A 14,057-nucleotide genomic window follows, 5' to 3' on the forward strand; every position below is an offset into this window, starting at 1 on the left:
AAAATGCACCTTTGAATGGTATTACTATAGCTTCGATGTAGCCAAAGTTAAATTTTTTTTGTTATCCTTTTCTTTGCTATCGCGTTCTAGTGTTTTTTGTTTCCATTCATTATATGCATTGCCTGAATAAAAATTCTAGTTCTTTATAATTAGCTTTATATATATTTTTAATATTTGCTTAGGCACGCATCTTCGACATTATAAGCAACAGGATACACGCACAATTTGTAGAAGAAATAGTCATCAAAAAAGTAAACGGGAACTCAAATAAGGGAGAACAACAACCAAACTTATGGCTGTGGCATATCCAGTTGGCTTTCGAAATTATTAACCACAGGACATGCAAACGGAAAAGACGCAGGAAATTTCCGGAAATTTCGCGCTCAAGCACAACGTAGTACAAACTTAGTTAGTCATTCACGCGTTCAGCCATTTATCTGTTTATCCGCTTGCGCGCAGGAAATTGAAATGTAAATTCAAATCGCAGGAAATACGCATTTGCATATAAACAATGCGTGTGCTTCAAGGTGTTGAGGGAAATGGAGAGACTGATGTTAATGCACACACCTCACTTTGCCTCGCGCACCGAGTCAACTTAATTGAAACATTTGACAGCTTAATTCCGTTAGCGGATGTAGCTATGTATATTCACACAGCGCCCACACCTCTTCACACACTTTTGCAACAGAAAAGAAAAAGGAAAACGAAAATTGATGAAAGTGGCAAAAGTGTCACAAACAAAACTTTTTCAATTTAATACTCTCGCCGTGTAACTGTTAAAACGATAAGCGGCAGCAGTGTGAGAGTGGCGTTTTACCAACGTTGTTGGAGAGGGAGTTGTTACAACAGCAAAAATTCGAGTTTAGAAATTTTGCAAAATTTAAATCAAATGCAAAAAATAATTGAAGAAATGCCCCTCCGCAACTTCGCAACAAGTATCGGCAAAGTAGTGGCTACAAGCAATCTGGGCTGTAGACAATAAGAAAAAGTTCACAACATAACTTACATATTCCAGCTAAATGTACTTGTATGCATTTGAAACTTTTTAAAAAGTTTTTTTGCCACTTTTCGACTGCCTTTTTCATGTTGCTGACAGACATTCTGTGGACTGGGGGCGTTTTGGACAACCCACTGTGTGCCGACTCTGAATTCTCACACATATTATGAATGCGTATGGAGCATTTGTTGTATTGTACTTATATATATGCTTGGAACACAAGTAGTGTCGAAGAAACTTGTTAACCCGCATCAAACGCACTTTTTCGCACTTTTGTGCTGCAACTTAGGTGGTGAGCCTCATGCACTGGCAGAAAATGATGAAAGGAACACTTAACAAGTGTTAGAAGTTTAGCAACATTTTAGTTTAGCAGTTCACAAAATTTTGATAAGAACACTTTTTTGGCACCTTAAAGAAGCACTTGTTTTGAAACTGAAGCCGACAGACAATTTAAAGTGTCGTAGCTTTACCGATTAGCCGCTGGAAGTGATGAAAGTCAATAATCATTTATGGCTTAATGGCTGCGTCAACGAACAAAACTGTCGTTGTTGGGGTAAGTCAAATCCCCGTGTGGTTCAGGAAAAGCAATTCCCATAATTTCACCGTTTGTTGCGGATTATGGTATGGCGGTATCATCGGGCTTCCTTTTGTTCGAATGAAGTAGAAAGCGCCGTTTCCACCAATAGCGAACGTTATAACACGATATTGACCGACCTTTTCCCCGGAAATCGATCAAATCGACGCGCTGATCTCTATTTCCAACAAGATCGTGTGCCGCCTCATGTTTCGCGTCTAAACTTGAACACATTGTGTGCAAAAGTTTGGCGAGATGATTTTCTGTGTGCATATGCTTCATCAAAGGCTTACGCAACCAGCAGCGCTGAAGGAGTTCTAAGACAACATTCAGCGCACTATAGCCGAATATCCAGCCGAAATATGGAAAATAATAAATAGAATAAAAATATCTGTATAAGAAACAAAAAAAAAAAAAAAAAAAAAAAAAAAAAAAACGAGCAGAACCCATTTGGACCGAATTGTAATGTTTTATTTCATTTTAACACCACGTCGTTCTTGTTGATAGACCCTTTATATAGGGAGCTGATTGTTAAACTAAGAGAGCTGTTAGCCTTTTACCATTAACTATTTTGATATTTTGAGTAGACAATTTTTTTCTGTTTTCTCTTTATATTTATTACTAAAAACAACTCTTTATATTTATTTCAAAAGTGAAAGCTCGCAAAATGTAACTTTCCTCTGTGAAAGCTCCGAAGTTTTTGGATTTTTTATGAATATTGAGTTTATGTAGGTAGTGTAATAACTCACATACACTCATATATAAATACTATGAAAAGTAAAGCTTTCACGTGAGAAAGCTTCGAAATAATTGCTGTGTAATTGCGAACTGTTAAATTTGCGCTGAATGTCAATTTTTGATAGATGGTTTGTGGATACTAATGTGAGTTTTCGGTTGTAAAAGCTTCGAGATAATTACATTGGAATTGATTTGAAAATTAGGCTTTCTTTTGGGAATACTCACAGATATTTATATTGAATGTGGCTAGCGAAGTCTTGAAGACAGTGCAATAGTTGACATATTTACATATATGTATATATAGAATTATTACGAAAATTTAAGTTTTTACTAGCGAAAGCTCACGAAATTTTTATAATTGTTATGAAAAGTAAGGTTTTGAATATAGTCAAGTGGTTTATATATATAAATTGTGAATTATTACAAAAAAAAAATAGCTTTCATGTGTGGAACCTAAGAAATAGATAATTTTATCCGCAATTGAGTAATCTTTCTAAGTTTTAGGTTTGTTCTAAATGTCAAGTTTTGATATGTGTTGTAAAATTTGTGTAGAAAGATATACTAACAAAAATATTAATTTATGAAAGCTGCTTGCAGGATTTTATTGACTGTATCTGAATTATAATTTTAAAGAGAATTTTATTCTCCCAATACCACTTCTCCTTTTGCCACAGTGCATGCTAGTAAACTTTAATACAAATCACCGCATTAAATCATTTTCATAGTCGTTTAAAATAAGAAATAAAATAAAATCTTTAATAACATTGTTTAACACACTCAATGCAGTCAAAAGAAGATCTGCAGGAGACCTTTTATTTTCTGTAAAAAGTTATGAAAGAGCAACGCAAATCTGCGCTTGGGTGCACAGACACAACACAAATTCAGCTAAACAAATTCAAACATACATACATATACACATACATATATGTACGTGTGAGTATGGCATGCTCACAAAAACTCTATTGTATGTGCAAGGGTCTTCACCACAGTTTCAGCGTCGGTCTGCGGGCTTTTTCTGCGTGCGTGAAATGGGTCGCCGTAAGTTCAACGCCGCAGGATATTCGCTGCATGTATAAATATGACCGTACACACACAAACACTAACTTGTTTACACTGTCATATGGGGAACACAATAGTACTGGCACTGGCTGTTGTGGAAAAAGTACAACAATAAACACACACAAGTCCACAGTAAAGAAGATTTTTCGCTTGAAATGCTCAAAAGCTCTGAATATGAATGTTACAATTTTATTTGAGTTATTATTGTTATTTGTTTTTGGTGGCACACATTCTACTCGCCAGTCAGTAAATACACACTCACTAATACACATATACATGTGTGTGCATAATTCCACGTAGTTCATGCATTGTTGAAGCGTTGTCGCAGGACCCACTGGCCTCTTTCACGCTCCATATGTCCACGGTAGCGCCGGCATTATGTGCGCTTAGTCCTTCACCGTTATTATGGCTATATTTTTACATTTCAAATACACACACATATATGCCAGCGTGTATTTGTTTAATTTTTCGGTCTCAAATTCTAATTTTTTTCTTTTCTTTTTCTTTTTTTCTATTTTGTACTTTGAGTGGCATTTTTACTGTTCGTTCTCGCATAAGCTGCTTGCTGTGTGGAAAATCGTTAAAACGTAAGCGCATCATTGAAAAAATGACAGTACATAAATAAAAGTTGCGCACTGAAGGGCGCGCCACGAATTTACTCATGCTCTGTGAGGCGGTACAAATTTAAAACGGTACATATTTGGAAGTATAAGATGCATCTATGTGTTGTTAAGATTTTGTAGCTTTGTTTAAATTGCTCCTGTGTGTTCTTGCAGATTTAATGCTTCAAAAACAACATTTTTTTATTTGTCATTCTGTCGGTGGTTAAAGCATATTTTTAGGCGTTAAAAATTATTTCAATAAATTCGGTTTGTATTATGCGTTTCATTCATAAAAAGGTATATAAAAGTTTCTGGATTTATATACGTATCTAATTTGAGCGCTTTATTTACTACGTGAAGAGAAATATTTTAAAAATATTAAGAAGCACTGATAGTACTCATAGCGAGTACTTTTTGAGTAATCAAAAATGCACATTATACCCAATAAAAGCAGCTAAATTTGCGTCGCATTAATTTAATTTCACTCAACTTTATAAGCTTTAAATATAAATTAAATATTTAAAAACTGAATATGAGTACTTATGCACACGAAAATCATACATATTGAGTACTTTACACTATGAATATTTTAAAATGTGAATAATTCACAAATTTACTAGGAAACGCAAGCTATTTATTTAGTGTTCTTGTCATACACAGTGAATGCATTACCACAAACAGCTTTAATACTGCTCTTTCATATTTAGAAAAGTATTTTTGTGGCGGAATACTCTTTAGTATATTAAGTTATATTAATTTCATCAGATGGTATAAACTTGCGAAAAAAAAAATGTATTATCTGCTTCAAATAACTATACTCCAGAGCCAATTTCGGGTTTATCGGTTTCGGTTTATTTTTGTAGCGCCATTCGTGAGATTGTTGGACAATTTCAAAGTTATATTCATTAAGCTACTTCTGTAGGGTCCGCAGTCTCCTTTACGACCTTTACCCCACGTCGTTTTTGCAAAAGATTCAGCTATTTTGGTACAACTCTAGCATTGACGCGCTTCATACCCAAAACCTTAACCAAAATGTATTGAGTCGATTCATAAGAGATGTTGGGAACCTTTTCCATTTCTCTAATGCCACATTTCCAAGCACTGTTTCTCTAACTTTTTCAATGTTGTTACAGAAGTGGATGTACGAGTGACATGACATGACATGAGGCAAGTTTTCGCTGATTTTACGATCTGGACTGAATGCTTTGTGCCACTTAAATATTTATATTTGTGACAAAATTGACACCACTAAACATTTTGGCAACATTTCCAACGATTCTGTAGACCTGATTTCATTGGAGACACAAAATTTCCAGCAAATTTGTTGTTCGATTTTCGGCAGACAAGCTTTTAGCGTTGTAAATAAACGACTGCCAAACACACACACTAATTGACATTTGGAAATCATACTTCATGTGAACATAAAAAAGTCTATACTAAAAAAAAAAACATTGCGATTCGGCTTGCCCGCGTAGTTTATATGGACCAGTCCGGATTATTTTTGATCTCTAGTATTCTTCAAATAATACATTGACTATAAGAAGAGCTCAACATGTGGGAATGGACTTAAAAAAATAAATTTTACTTTTTCATATATTCTGAGTGTATTTAAAAGACATCCAGACTATTCATCCATATTGCAATTTTTCTTTTATATTGAGAATAGCAAAAATGGTGTAGCTGTATTGTTAAATTTGTAATATTATCTGAGAGTGACGAGCAGTGAGTACTTTAAGGCAACACTAAGCTGTGTTTTTTTTCAAAAAGAAATACTACTATTTTACTCTTTTCTGAGTACTAATAATTAACACAAAATTTTTAGTATAATGAGTATATTAAATAAATAATGTGTACTTCTAACATCTATTAAGTCCATTGTACATATATAAAATGTTTCCTCTCATTCCGTGCAGAGTGATTTGCATATATATGTTTAGATAATGAAATTTATAATGAACCATATTTAATACCTTCAGTTTTCACATTTGACACACTCACTTGAATAAGCGAGAGGAAACTGTATTTTCAGCATTTCGCTGGATGAAAAATTACTAACAATGCATGTACATATTCCAATTAACTCGCAAAAAAAAAAAAACGAAAAAATAAACCACTACACAGCGTGTACTTGACTAATTTATTTCATTGTAAGCCTACTTTTGTGCGCTGCCAACATTTATTTATATTTTAAAAGCTCCGAACTTTCAGTCCTTTAAAAATCATTATGATTTCAAACAATTGTGCGAACTCTTCAACTACTTAATGCTAACAAATTAACAACAGTGCTTTAAATTTTAAAACTTATAATTAACAAATAAACTGAAGTATGCTTCAATAACAAACTCCGCCTGAAAGTATGCTACAATTACTAACATAAACATATTTATTGGATATTTTGATTGAAAAAATATTTTTATTAGAATAAAAGGCATATTTATGTTTAGATCGTGTCATAACATCAGATAGCCGCCGTCTGCCCGTCCCTTGTAATTAATTCTACCGCCGACTAATGGTTAGTTAATTTTGAGCAGCGCGCATATTATAGCTATCCAATGCGGTTAATGAAGTGGAAAGTGCGGTCAAAAGCGAAATGTGTAATTTAATGATTTTCAGCCAAAGGCATATTAGAAAAACTATTAATTTCTGCTCTCTTTATAACGGCACTGTTGTCCTCATTGCTCTTTGATATCTTGTTTTCGCTTTTGCGTTGTGGAAAATAGCAAGTGTGCTACGAAAATTAATTTGTCGCAGCAATTATTTCCAATCGAATTGGCTTGAGTCAAAATGAAAGCTGCACAAACGGATTACGCGTTACGCAGTGGTGGGTACAATAGTGTGAAGAAGTGGGTTGCTTAAAAAAAAAAAAACTAAACAATTAAAAATTTTGTTTTTTTTATATTTATTATGCAAACATTAAAACTATTTTTTTGACTCAAGTATTTTGCGTATTTAAAAAATTCCTAAATGCCCCAAAAAATATAAAATAAATTATATGAAATTTTTTACTAATTTTGAAAATTAATATTAATTAAAAATATATATATTTAAATAAATTATTTAAAATTTTTTACCAATGCCTACATTTTTTTGAATATTTATTACCCTAAAATTAAAATTAATTTAAAAAAAATATTTATATAATAAATTATTTGAATTTTTTACTGACTTTCATTTATTTTTACTTATATTTACTATTCAAAATTGGAAATGAGTTAAAAAACTCTAAAAAAAAATTAATTGAAAATGTTTACAAGTTTTTAATTATTTTGATTAATAATTGTAACATAAAAATTAAACAGCATTTTTTTTTTAATTCTTACATATTAAAAAAGTTTTTAAATAAACAAAATATAAAATAAATTAGTTAAATTTTTTGATACTAATTTTACATTTTTTTTATATATAATTTTTTTTTGTTTTTTCATACATAGTATTTTAAAAATTCTTATGTGTCTCAAAATATGAAAAATAAATTCCTTAAAATTTTTACTAATTTTCACAATTTTTTTTTTAATTATCCATAATGTCGTATTAAATGTTGTTTAAAAATGAAAAAAAAAGAATATATTTTGTAGAAAATAATATCAATTATTACAAATTATAAAGGTGGTTCAAAATATTTTCGATATAAACCAAAAAAAGAAATGTATAAGTGTTTTCTGTGTGTTGTATTTAATATATGCCCATATCATAATAAATTAAATATATTTTCAACAATTTCTCCACGCCATAAATCCCACTTTCATTACTCGGTGGTTCAAAACCCATTATTGTACCATCCCTTTAAAGTCTACGCCTCTTATCTTCTAACAAGCTAAGCCAACCAAGCGGCAACATCCATGTCTCATAACTTATTTGCCATAATTTCTCAGAACTTTATGATAAAAAGCCGGCGAACCGGACAGAACAAGAAACAAATTCTCCACAGACAAGACGAAGACAACGAAAAGACAAAAACTTACAACAACTATAAAAGCGAAGCACATAAACGATACAAAGAAATGCTACACAAAAACTTATCAAAAAGTTGTTTACAATTTCTAACTTGAACTTTTCCGCTTCTCAAATTTTTATTTACAGTTGCATAAGCATCATCAGCAGCAGTAACCTCAGCAGTAGCAGGATATGAACGCCCAAGCGAAGTGCACTCCAGGACACACTACACCAAAGAAAGCTGCAGGATATTGAAGCCAAGCAAGGAGGAAGTCCGCAATCGCACTTGTAGGATGCTTAAGTGAAAATGTCGGCACGTCCACTTGCGACTCGCCTGCTGTAAGGACATACAACAGCAAGCAGCAAGGACAGTGCACACAAAACTTCACCGCCGTGTGCTGTAAGATAGTGAACGATCAAAATAAAAACAAAATAGAAATGTATAAATAAAAATATCATAAACATAAATAATAGTCAACAAATATCATGCAACATGCTTGCAACATACTCCACAAAGACACCATGTAACTAGAAATATTTTTATTATATAACTGCAAGCATAAAATCGAACAAAAGTCAAGTGTTGGGGCACAAACAGTGACACATAAATGTAAATATGTGGCATGCAACACAACAAGCAATAAAGTACGTAGTGATAAATTGAGCTGAAAGTATCAAGACGCTCATAAAAATTTTAACTGGCGCAAATTTATGGCGCAAGCACTTTGAAGAAAGCGCAAAAAATAACCGTTATATACTTGCTTTTGAAACTTTTATTTAATTTATTTTTATTTTTTTTTTCGCCTCGCGTCGTCTCGCGTACGTTGCACGTAACCTTGTCGTCTCGTAATTTTTCAACCTCTATGTGCTGCTGTCGCATCCATACGCTGCAACATGCAGCATGCACGTCCTTGCCACATCAAGTGCAAGGTTCGCTCATGCTAGTTTAACGCGCGAAAATTCAACAAATTCCATTTTCCCCTCTACCGCTCTCACTTTCTATCTCTCTCTTTCTTTCAGTAGCTGCCACATGAATTTTGAAGCATTTTCCGCGTAGGAGCAAAGAGTCTAAGAGGCAGAGACGCGGCACAGTTTGTCGCTGATTTTAGGGGTCGCAGCACGTCGCCGGTTATACGAACCCAAACACACACACACACATATAGAAGTAGAGTGCTTGATTGTTGTGTAATACCAGCAATTCGCTCGCTCACACACACACACATATGCGCACACTTCATTTTATGCGGCACGATTTTTATAGTCACCGCTAAGAGCACGCAAAACAATCGTGCAACAGTGAAAACAAAAAAAAAAAAACGAAAATAAAATAAAACTGAACAGTGTATTTTGAATAAAAGTGAAATATTACGAGAAGAAAGTCGAGTCGAAAAAACAACAACAAGAAAAAAACGAAAATAAACGCGAGTTCAAAAGAAGCACAATCAAATAAGAATAAAGTGCAACCGTTGCAATCGCATATCGCGTCTCGCGCAACCAAACGTGCACCCTGCCTGCCACAATGCAAGTTCAAGTTCGGCGTTCTTGAGCTACTTAAGCTACTAGCTATCGAGCATAGTTGCAACGTGCCACATCTTACGCTGTGGTACGTTCGTTCGTGCGGTCGCTCGGTTGGCCATTGATTCTTGTTGTGGTCGCGGCAGCATGAAATCGAAATCGAAATTGAAATTGAAAATGGCAAATACAAAAACAAACACAAATAGAAATCAAAGGCACAGTCGGTGCAACAGCAGCAATAAAAGTGCACACAATGCCACTGCTGTTGTTGCAGTTGTTGGCCAAAAGCGCTATCGTGCTATAAACATGTCACGCAACAGCGGCAGCACGTCGTCAGCCCTGCCACTTGGTAGCGCCTGGCAGCGTCGGCTTTACAGCGGAGTCCGCGAAGCACAACCAGGATTACTCTTTCATGCAACACTTTGGCTGGCATTGTTGTTAGCGCTTGACGTTGGCGTTGAAGGTAAGTGGCTATGCGAGTTTTAATTGAATTTATATACGGCTACCGTTATTTTGTATGGAGTGCGGTGTTAAGTAGCTAATTTAGTTTGCAGTTATTTTTGTCTTTGATGAATGATTATTTTTTATGTGGGAGAGTAGGATCACCAAGAATTTCGTTTAATGTAACCTTATAGTTGGTTTTCTAATTCGCATACTTTCAACTCTTATTCTATATCTTCCCTTTGTCAAGCTTTATGAAATATTCAAGCTGAATCAAAAAATCATCAGCAATGTCATGTTATTCCATCAGTTTGGATAAAATATAATCCAAATTAGATCCTGACCTAGAATTATTCAATATAATGCTATAATCTATGGTCTTTCTTTAAAATCTCTATGAGAACCTCTCCTCATATACCTTTTATGCAATTTCAACACGATAAAGAAATAATCCATTAGATCTGATTGAAAAATCCATCAGACATAATACCATCTAATCAAATTTGACCCGAGCTGACACAAAAAAAAAAAGACACTATCAAGTATTTTAATACAAATCTTTACAATCATCTTCAAAATAGGCTTCTGAGCCAATACAAGAACGGCAACGCTTGATAGCATTTTCCAAAAACTTGTTATAAGCCTCGACTGGGATGATCTGTACTTCCGAATTTTGGGTTTCTTCGGTTTCGGCTCAATTTTGGAGAACCATTCGCTAGATTGTTGGCCAGTTTCGAAGTCACAATCATAAACTCACGTTTCGTTGCCAGTAAAAGGGCTATGTTGTCAACCATTTCTGTTGCGACCACTACTCGACAACGTGTCTGCATAATATTCCGGTTTACAGATACTTTAGTTTAGCATTGACCCGCTTCAAACCCAAAACATTAATCAAAATATGCTGAGTCAATCCATATGATATATTGAGATCCTTTGCTATGACTCTGATCGCTAAACAAACTTTTCGCGTCGTAAACAAACACATAACAGTTGACATGTGGAGATTAAACTTGACACGAACATAAAAAAGTTTGTACCAATCTAGGAGAATTTTATTTTTGTCAATTAGATTTGTGAACACAGTTTACATGGACCAGTCCGGTTAAAATTTAAACAGCTAGTGTACAAAAATGCAGTAAATATTTCGACTTCCCAATAGTTGCAAAAAAATTAATGACAACTCATAAGTATACTTAAACACTACTTGATGATAGTTGCCACATATTTCAATCATGCATGATACCAAACAAAAAATGCTTTTAATGACAGTGAAATAAAATATTTCTGCTTATCTATAAATTTTTTTAACTTATTTAATATTAACTAATTTTAGTGGTGGCCACATATTTTTAATGAAAATACATTGGTGTATATGCGCATTTACTTACAAAATACAAATAAGTGTTTGGAATGTTACAAATTCATTCTTAAAAAGATGATTGCATAGTTTCAATAATTCTGCAAGGGGTTGCCACATAAGTTTGCTGAGATTTTCGTAATAAGTATACAAAATCTTACGAAATCAGATACTTACATAAAATCTTTAATGAAAAACTAATTTATTTTTTTTTTATAAATTTTAAATGAATTGCAAAAGAGGTGCCAAATTTTTAAGGAAACCATACTGCTTTTCATGTTGTATGAAATAAAAATTTACAATGTATACAACTTGATTTTCAAGGGCAGTTTGAGGTCTCAATGGCTCGAATTAGTTTAATAGATATGTTGTAAACTTAAATATATGGTAGCGCAGGGTTGCCATGTGCATAATATTGGTTTAAACTTCTCTACTTATTAAATATCAACAATTTATATAAAAATTTGGTTAAAGCTCTTGATAAAAAACATTTAACAAACTATTATTTACAAAAGGTTGCCATATGTTTTGTAAATTATTGATTTTCTTGAAAATTTTAAAATTTTTTATTTTGGTTGGAGAGTTCTTATTTTATAAGCTGGCATAAAAAAGCAAACTTGAGTGAGATAAATTTTTACAGGGGGGGTTGCCACATATTAAACAAAAATTAACAATTTATAATAATATTTGGTCTATGGAGAACTAGTGATTTAAACTTTCTAAACAGGTATTAAGAAGCAAACTTAAATCAGAAAAATTTTTCATAGGGTTGCCACAAATTTGTAAGTAAAAATTTAAAATTTATAATAATGCCTTGTAAATGAAGATCTTGAAGCAAACTTAAATTAGAAAAATTTTTCATAGGGTTGCCACAAATTAATGTAAGTAAAAATTTAAAATTTTCAATAATATTTTGTTACTGAACAATTTGTGCATATAATTTTTCATGCAGGTTTTAATAGTAATCAGATAAAGTTTTATATAGAGTTGCCACATATTAAAAATATTTATATTTTGAGTTGTTTAAGCAGTATGCTTAAGTTTTTTATAACTTTATTTACTTTAAAATTATGAATTTTTTTATGTAGTCAAAATTTGACAAGATAAATAAACTTTACGACTGTCTGTGCCTTTGTTCGGCATCATCGAAAGCACTTTGTCGCATCATTAGCAAAGCATTTTACAAATAATAGATTTGTCCATATGTAGATGAGCTATTGTGATAGCAATTGTCTATGAGCTTTCGCAACGGAAAGCACTGATAGCGTCAACTACCTTTTCCATTCTTTCAATCGCCAGTCTTTATTATGTCGTTAAAAATACCGACAATCATTTAAACAAAAGCACATAATAAAGTTTGAAAATCATATATGTAGAAATCACAATAATATATCACTAAATCGACAGTCATACAAAAAGGGAGAAAAAAAATGTATGCAACAAAAGGCGCCCTCAGTACCTCTGACCCAATTCGTCGGTGTGTGCGCATTCAGCCGCAGCTTGTCTTTGTTAATTGGCCCGTTTTGTCAACGGCAACTGTATGCGATATGCAAAACAATGCCAACAAACGCAAACATACACATATACATATTTGAAGCAAATTACTTTGAACAACAATAGCAAATGTAGAGAAACGACAAAATGTATGCGTGCGTTGATGCTGATAAAATTCAAATAAATGCATATACATTTATGTGCGTTTGAGTCTCTATATACGTATGTACTATGCGTATTGAGCGCCAAACAAAAGCCGAACTAACACAGCTTGAGGCAACTTCGACTGCCAAAATCGAAAAAAATCGAAACTGAATTGTAAATAAAGTGGTAGAAGACACGTCCGGCGGCACAGCAAGTCGTAGAAAGAAATGTGTGTAAAGGCCACAACGTCGCAACTTATCGCTGATTGTATCTGACGTGTCGTCGCCGTAGACTTTGTTGTCGTCTGACGCGTTTATTTCTTATTTTTCGGCTGGCGAGTGGCAGCAGCATACATATTGATGCTTGCTTGACGGTGTTGCAAGCATTCTACTTACATATGTACGCTTGCGCGTTGTCTCTGCGGTGTCCCCTGGTGACCTGTCAACATTTACAAATTTATGGATATTTCTACATTTGGACACACGTCGGAGTCGCGCTGAAGAAATAAGAAGAAAAAATGCCAACAGAAGGGCCGAAGCGCATGTGAGCGAAATACTAACAGTAGCACGTATATAAAGTATATGTAGTAGGTTTGTGGCAAGTAGAGGTGTTTTAGTGGCAGTAGAATTCTTATTTTTTATCACTACTGTGTAATGTGACGATTGCACAGTCAAGCGGCTAAGTAGGCAGGCAAGCAACATAGCATTAGGCAGCCAAAGAGGAAAATATAGAAATATAGTAATACATACACATACATTTGTGTATATAAGTAGCGCCTTCATTTAATATTGGTGCCTAGAATGCTGCTTAATGAGCTGAGGCAAATATTGCATGTATGCTTCTAATACATATGTATATACACATATGTTTAATGATAAAAACAACAGTCACAGATGTGTTTGGAGGTGCCATATGTCGAATTGCTGATATGAATAATTCACTCATAGAAAGATCGGATGTGACACCAAGAGTCAGTCAAATAAAAACAGAGGTGAAAAAAGACTTAGCGCGCTTATGAATGGATAGGAGAGCTGTAACAAGAGTGTGAGGGCAGCTAGAAACACAGCAAACAAACAAACAGACATGCAAAGACAATAATAAATAAAGTCTAATAAATATATTTGTATATATATATATATAAAAGTCCATATATATATTTGCACATTTTCTAGAGATATCAATAAGCAGAACGCCACTTACTTA

The 14,057-nt window shown here is 33.5% G+C and overlaps 1 protein-coding gene across 2 annotated transcripts in view; it reads left to right on the forward strand.

The window, feature by feature from the left end:
* Positions 1-14,057, forward strand: part of robo1 (roundabout 1) — a 328,848-nt gene that overhangs the window by 113,040 nt on the left and 201,751 nt on the right. The window contains exon 2 of one of the 2 annotated variants that reach the window (XM_070108281.1): positions 8,924-9,881. In XM_070108281.1, the coding sequence (XP_069964382.1) occupies positions 9,566-9,881 (316 nt within the window). In that variant the 5' untranslated portion in view covers positions 8,924-9,565. The remainder of the gene's footprint in view (positions 1-8,923; positions 9,882-14,057) is intronic. The other variant, XM_014248079.3, reaches the window with a different exon arrangement.

This window comes from Bactrocera oleae, chromosome 4, assembly GCF_042242935.1.
Source record: "Bactrocera oleae isolate idBacOlea1 chromosome 4, idBacOlea1, whole genome shotgun sequence".
Taxonomy (NCBI): domain Eukaryota; kingdom Metazoa; phylum Arthropoda; class Insecta; order Diptera; family Tephritidae; genus Bactrocera; species Bactrocera oleae.